The sequence below is a fragment of the Astyanax mexicanus genome, chromosome 15, assembly GCF_023375975.1.
Source record: "Astyanax mexicanus isolate ESR-SI-001 chromosome 15, AstMex3_surface, whole genome shotgun sequence".
NCBI classification, from domain to species: domain Eukaryota; kingdom Metazoa; phylum Chordata; class Actinopteri; order Characiformes; family Acestrorhamphidae; genus Astyanax; species Astyanax mexicanus.
The window spans coordinates 25,282,255-25,288,254 of NC_064422.1; the positions used below are offsets into that span (position 1 = coordinate 25,282,255).

Here is a 6,000-nt window from a genome sequence, read left to right on the forward strand (position 1 = left end):
TCACATTACCAGGCTAAAGTGACTCCAATCAGATTTTGTTGCTCAATGTGGCTCAGTTCAATTTTTTTCATGGCTGTGTGAATGTGCCACACCCTATTTTTTTAAATCAGATTTGAGTCACTTTCATATGTGGTCCTAAATTGGATACGTATCCAATCCACGAACCTGCAACATGAATGTGAATGGTCAAATCAGAATTCCTGCGTCAGGTTCCATTCTGAATCTAAGTGTAATCAATGCAGTATATAATTACAGCTCTTTAAGACAGATATTGTACATTTCTAGATGCATACTGTATATGTTTAGATCCTTGACCTCGGAATTGAGAACATGGCAATGTTGATATAGGTACTCAAACATCTGCACAGACTCTACACAAATAAGACTACACGGTTAGGTAGTCTCTACTAAAGCAATGATACAACAAAACACCACGAAGGTGAATACAACAGAACTGTCAGTGTGCACCAGGTGTCTCGATGTGTGCTGACGTTGTCTGGAGGTGATGCTCATTAAGGTGAAAAGTAATGAGGTGATGACCACTGCTTGTGTCTTGCCTAGTGCCAGACGGCACCCTCAAGAGAACCAGCAGAGCCAGACTTCAGTGGCATCGAGCCTGTGGAAAAGCACATACCACTGCCAAGCATGCTGAACTGAGCATCCGGGAAAGCATCATTTGCTTATGAACTCGATTCAATTCCTATATTTGTGTAGATACTTCCTGTTTTAGCATGATTTTACTTATTTAAAATTTTGATTCATTAAGAAATCTCACAGTTGGTCATGATTTGATGCAGTTACAGCTATTACAGAAATGGTTCAGTTTAGCAAAAAAATGTACAATAATACCATTACAATCTCTTTAGGAAGTAAATCTATGCACCATGAAAGCTTTTTCTTTAAACAAAATCTATTTTAATTACAGTGAAACACTGCACTGTTACATATTTGCCATATGTATGTGCCTTTCCTTTGGGTACTCTGGTTTCCTTACACATTCAAAATAAACATGGTAGGCCTTCTTAAACTCTGCAGTGGACAGAAACCTCAAGTCCATATCATATCATATCTAATATGCAATAATAAAATGTAATTCTCATTTTGTTGCAGTAGAGCATTCTTAAAATGATTTTAATAATTTTAATTTAGTGTTTTGTCATATCGCCAAGAGTATCGTTATTACAAAAATACTGTGAAATATTGTAATATTATTTTAGGGCCATATCGCCCACCCCTAGCGCCCAGTTTCCTTGTAAGTTCTGGACTGAACACAACAACAAGAATATGAATAAACAATGCTCAAAAACAGCTCTCCAAATTGTGAAGATTGAACTTGTTTTTGTCCTATCTGTTTAAAAAAACAGTTTAGTGTCCATGTCCTTTAAAATTATTGGACTGTCAATCAGATCTTCATATCTTTTTGCACAAACAAACACTGAAAAAGGACATTCTATATTTAATGACCCTTGGTTATTGGTACTGTTCTCCAAGACTGACTTTTCTGCCTGAAGACAAATAACTATTGATGCTGATTAGTATTTTTAATGTGTTCGTCTGTTGTTGTCTTGTGATGTGTGTCCAAAATGAACTGCCCCTGGGAAATAAATAAAGTGGATTTAATTCAATTCAATACAATCAGTTTAATGCCAGTGATGTCAAACCTATCCATGACCTACGGCATAATTGGTCTCGCTCTCTAAATTGTTATGGAAGGGTTTCCTTATCATTCTGAACACTACTGACCAGTTCAGGCATCTATTATGTGATGCCAGCCAGGGGTGTTCAACTGTCCCAACTGTTGTTGATGTTGCATTTTCTTTATTATCTTGTTACATACTTAGTCCAAATTCAGGGACATTTTAACAACAGGGCAAGCAAAAAAAACAAACAAAAAAAAAAAACAGCTTCTTCTGTAGAATCTCCAGGGGATTCCAGGCCAATGTAGATATAAAATCCTTCCTGTGGATCCTGGGTCTTCCTCTGGGTATCCTCCCAGTTGGTTGTGCCTGGTATACCCCCTATGGGAGGGCAACCATATGCTTGAATAACCCCAGCTGGCTCATCTTAACTTAAAAGATCAGTGGCTCCACTGCTAAATAATAGAGCTCCCAATCTATTGCAAAAAGTTAGCATAATTTTGCGGCAAAAAATATTATTATTTGGTAGCTTGTTTGCTTTAAGTTATTTGCTGTGTTAAAATTTCAGTGTGTCGCTTCATGTGACCTGAAGGAAGCTAACTGCTAACTACTAGCCTTCACCTTTTCAAGAACTGGTAACAACTAGTAACAGGTAGTCCTGGCTAGTGGGTGGTACTGAACATTACAGGATTGGGGAAAACCCTAAGGAAAATTCCCCCCGAAAAAGCAAAAACAGGCGAATGTTTTTGATTATAACATTCAAAAATTGCTGCATTTTTCACCACTTTTAGAATTACCCAGAAGTGAAGCCACTGTTAACACTTTGAACAGCATTCACAAAAACGGTTTAAAATCGTTTGGCAGCATGCCCACACACAAAGTCCTTGACCCAGTGCCTTTCTATCTTCCTTCCCATTCAACCTTCATCCAGACCGAATGGATGGAAAACCTTTTCCATTTGCTGTTTCCCACGCTCAGATAAAACAAACTACCTAGTGAGTTACGGAGTGAGTCCATAGAGTCGACTCAAAAAGTGCAGCAACACCTCTTTCACGACCATCTCCTGTGGCTAAAGAGCATTAGTCGGATTCTCAATTTTACACCCCTCCCACCCCTTCATCAGAGCACTATGCACATACAAAATCTGTAGTGTGCTGACAAAGCCAGTTCAGTCTCAGAAGAATTAAGTCCTGGGGGGGTCTCAGTCACAGGGGTCTTGTATGTTATTTCATTGCCCGATATATATTTAACAGCAGTCTCAACCACCTGAAAAGATATGACTTTCTGTATAAACAACATTTTTTTCTTTGTTTCAACTTAAATTCCTTTTTTCATGATAAGTAACCTAGAACTGGTCTTGATGCCTGAAGTCATTTTTCCTTTTGGATCATATGACCACATGTCTGCACTGCTGACTATCTGTCACAAGGGCTAAGAGATTTATATGGACATAAATGCAGCACTCTAATCACCACCAACCGTGTCTACACCCATGAGTAAATCTCTTCATGAAAGAAAAAAAAGCACCAAAATTTACCTAAAACAGTGATTTTATTTGCTGGATTTTCTAGACAGGCTTTTTCACATTGGCTGTTGTCTTGAAAACACAAAATGGACATTTAAAATGTCCATCCAAAATGTTGTCTAGTCCAGGTGTAGTGTAAATTTCTGTGCAGAAAAACCTCCCAAAATGTCTGTAGTTTGTAGCTGTGTGCTGCTACAATGCAAATCCAAAGCAATAGAACATTTTAACTGCATTCAGCTACAAAAGCTCTAGTAAGGTCAGCTATTTATACTGGTTGATCTTTATCAAGTACCCTTGGAATCAGTCATAGTGATGTTTGTGATCCATAACTAATCAATCACACCAGAGAACTCAGAGAACCTGTTTCACAACTGGTGGTCTTAAGCTCCAGAGCATCTAATTTTATTGGCAGTGCTCTACAATAAAAATATAGAAGATGTGTCTACATTAGGGATGCACTCAATGAAAATGTTTGGCTGAAATAGAATCTGATTAAAAACAAACAGATGGTTAAAGGCTAAATACATAATTAAATTCATTATGTTTTTCTATTTAAATTATTTTGCATATATATATTTTTCCATTGCATAAATGAATTATAGTGCAAGTGTATTCTTGTCTTATATCTTTTTGGTTGGTGAATATCCGCTGCATTGTCCACAATCAAACACTCTTCTTAGCAATGGGTGCACCTTAAATTTTAAATGAGCTAATTAGTACCATTGACTAGAAGAGGTGTGTGGATGTGTCGGAGGAGGCATGTGCTAGTTAATCTTCATCCTCCTTGTGTTGTGGCACCACTTGTGATGGGGGATACACAGCTGATTAGCAGCTGAATGGAAGGGGACAATTGGTCTGGCTAAATTGGGAGAAAAATGGGCGAAAATAAGAAATAAAAAAATTTGTAGAAGAGGTGTATGGATTATTTTGGAGATATCATGTAGGTTATTGGACTGCTGAATATAGGATCTATAAATGCACAATATTGTGTAATAATTAAGCATTGCCATTGCAATATGTGCATGCATAATATTTACATCTCAGGGTGTGCAATGGTATGTAAGGCACATTAAAAATTAATATTTGGAATTTGCTCATTTTTCTCATTTTCTACCAGAGACACATGATTTATCAATATCTGCCCAATTTTATATTTTTCTCCTATAGATTTAATTCATATCATATCATGATGTTGGATAATTGACTTCTGGAGAAATTTGATGAAACTGATATTGCATAACAATAAAATGTCACAATATTTTTTTCAGAAATCGTGCAGCCATAAAAAGGTCCATAATACAAACTGGTCCATTAAAAAATTATATCTTCTTTTCTCATTAATATCTCACTGAATTAATTTCTTCACACTTGTGGCAAACACTTCACAGTAACATCTGCCTTAGCATCACCCATAGCAACACACTGAGGACAAAACAGGAAACTGTAATGTGCCATGTGAATCTCCCACACCCACCCAACAAGCAAAATAATTAATAAATAAGCTCAAAGCGGGTTATGTATGTAGATTTTATTCCAAAACCTACACCCCTCATGCTGTTGCCATGTGTTTATTCTTCTGTCTCAGTGTTTACTGAATGACATTTCTGAAAGTAAAGTGGAGGTAAATGCTCAGGGCTGAAACTGGGCTGTAGATAAAGCTCTGGAAAAAGTAAGAGACCACTTAAAAAGGATTAGTTTCTTTAATTTTACCAAATTGAAAACCTCTGGAGTATTATCCAAAAGGAAGATGGATGATCACAAGCCATCAACACCAGGAGTGGCATAAAGTTATCCAAAAGCAGTGTGCAAGACTGGTGGAGGAAAACATGCCAAGATGCATGAAAAATGTGATTAAAAATCAGGGTTATTGCACCAAATATTGATTTCTAAACTATTATAATTTCATAAATATGAACTTGGTTTCTTTGAATTATTTGAGGTCTGAAAGCTCTGCATCTGTTTTTTTTTTTTCAACCATTTCCCATTCTCTGCAAATCAATGCTCTAAATGACAATATTTTTATTTGGAATTTGGGAGAAATGTTGTCCGTAGTTTATAGGATCAAACAACAACGTTAATTTTACTCAAACATAGACCTAAAATCAGAAAAACTGATTCAGAAACTGAAGTGGTCTGTACGATATAACCCAGTGGTTGTGTAGCTTTTCAGACAGGATGGTGGTAAAGTATGACACAAACTGTTTTCTTTACACAGAACGGTTCATTTATGTACATTATCGATTGACACAGCCGATAGGGTGAGAGACAGACACTGAACACTGCTCAGATAAGAAAGAACTCTTACCCCTGCTGTCCTCATCCATGTTGACGAGGAGAGATGATCTGATATATAAACAGATTATCAGCTTCCAACCAGAATAGAAAATATAACAGGAAAATCCGAGGACACAGCAGCGGTTAGTGCAGCCCGGTCACTTCGCCCCTCGCTCACACAGAGCTGGTGTTCCAGCCGGTCAGCAGTAACGCGGTGATATCCTCTTAATTCAGGCGGAAAACAATATCCAGTGCTCTCCTCTCTCCTCTCTCTCGGTCAGCCAGGCTCGACCCTCCTCACTGAAGCAGCTTATACACGGACTGCAGCCGCTCTGCGGGGGCGGGGCTACGGAGAGATGCGTCATCATAAAGCCACGCCCTCGCGTGTTTTTACTCATTATACACAGAAAATCACCAACATCACCTCACAAACACAAGCTAGGGTACAGCACAATTATTCACACCAAATTACAGAGATTTGTGTGATGTTTCTTCATTTTCCCTTTAAATTGGTTTTAGTAAGCCATATTTGTTTTTAATTTTGCTATATATAATATAGCAATT

At 37.6% G+C, this 6,000-nt stretch overlaps 1 protein-coding gene across 1 annotated transcript in view; it reads right to left on the reverse strand.

The window, feature by feature from the left end:
* cyth3a (cytohesin 3a) overlaps window positions 1–5,718 on the reverse strand; it is a 29,570-nt gene extending 23,852 nt beyond the window's left edge. The window contains exon 1 of the mRNA XM_015606331.3: window positions 5,468–5,718. Coding sequence (XP_015461817.1) covers window positions 5,468–5,486 — 19 coding nt within the window. The 5' untranslated portion in view covers window positions 5,487–5,718. The remainder of the gene's footprint in view (window positions 1–5,467) is intronic.
* Window positions 5,719–6,000: the final 282 nt, after the last annotated feature.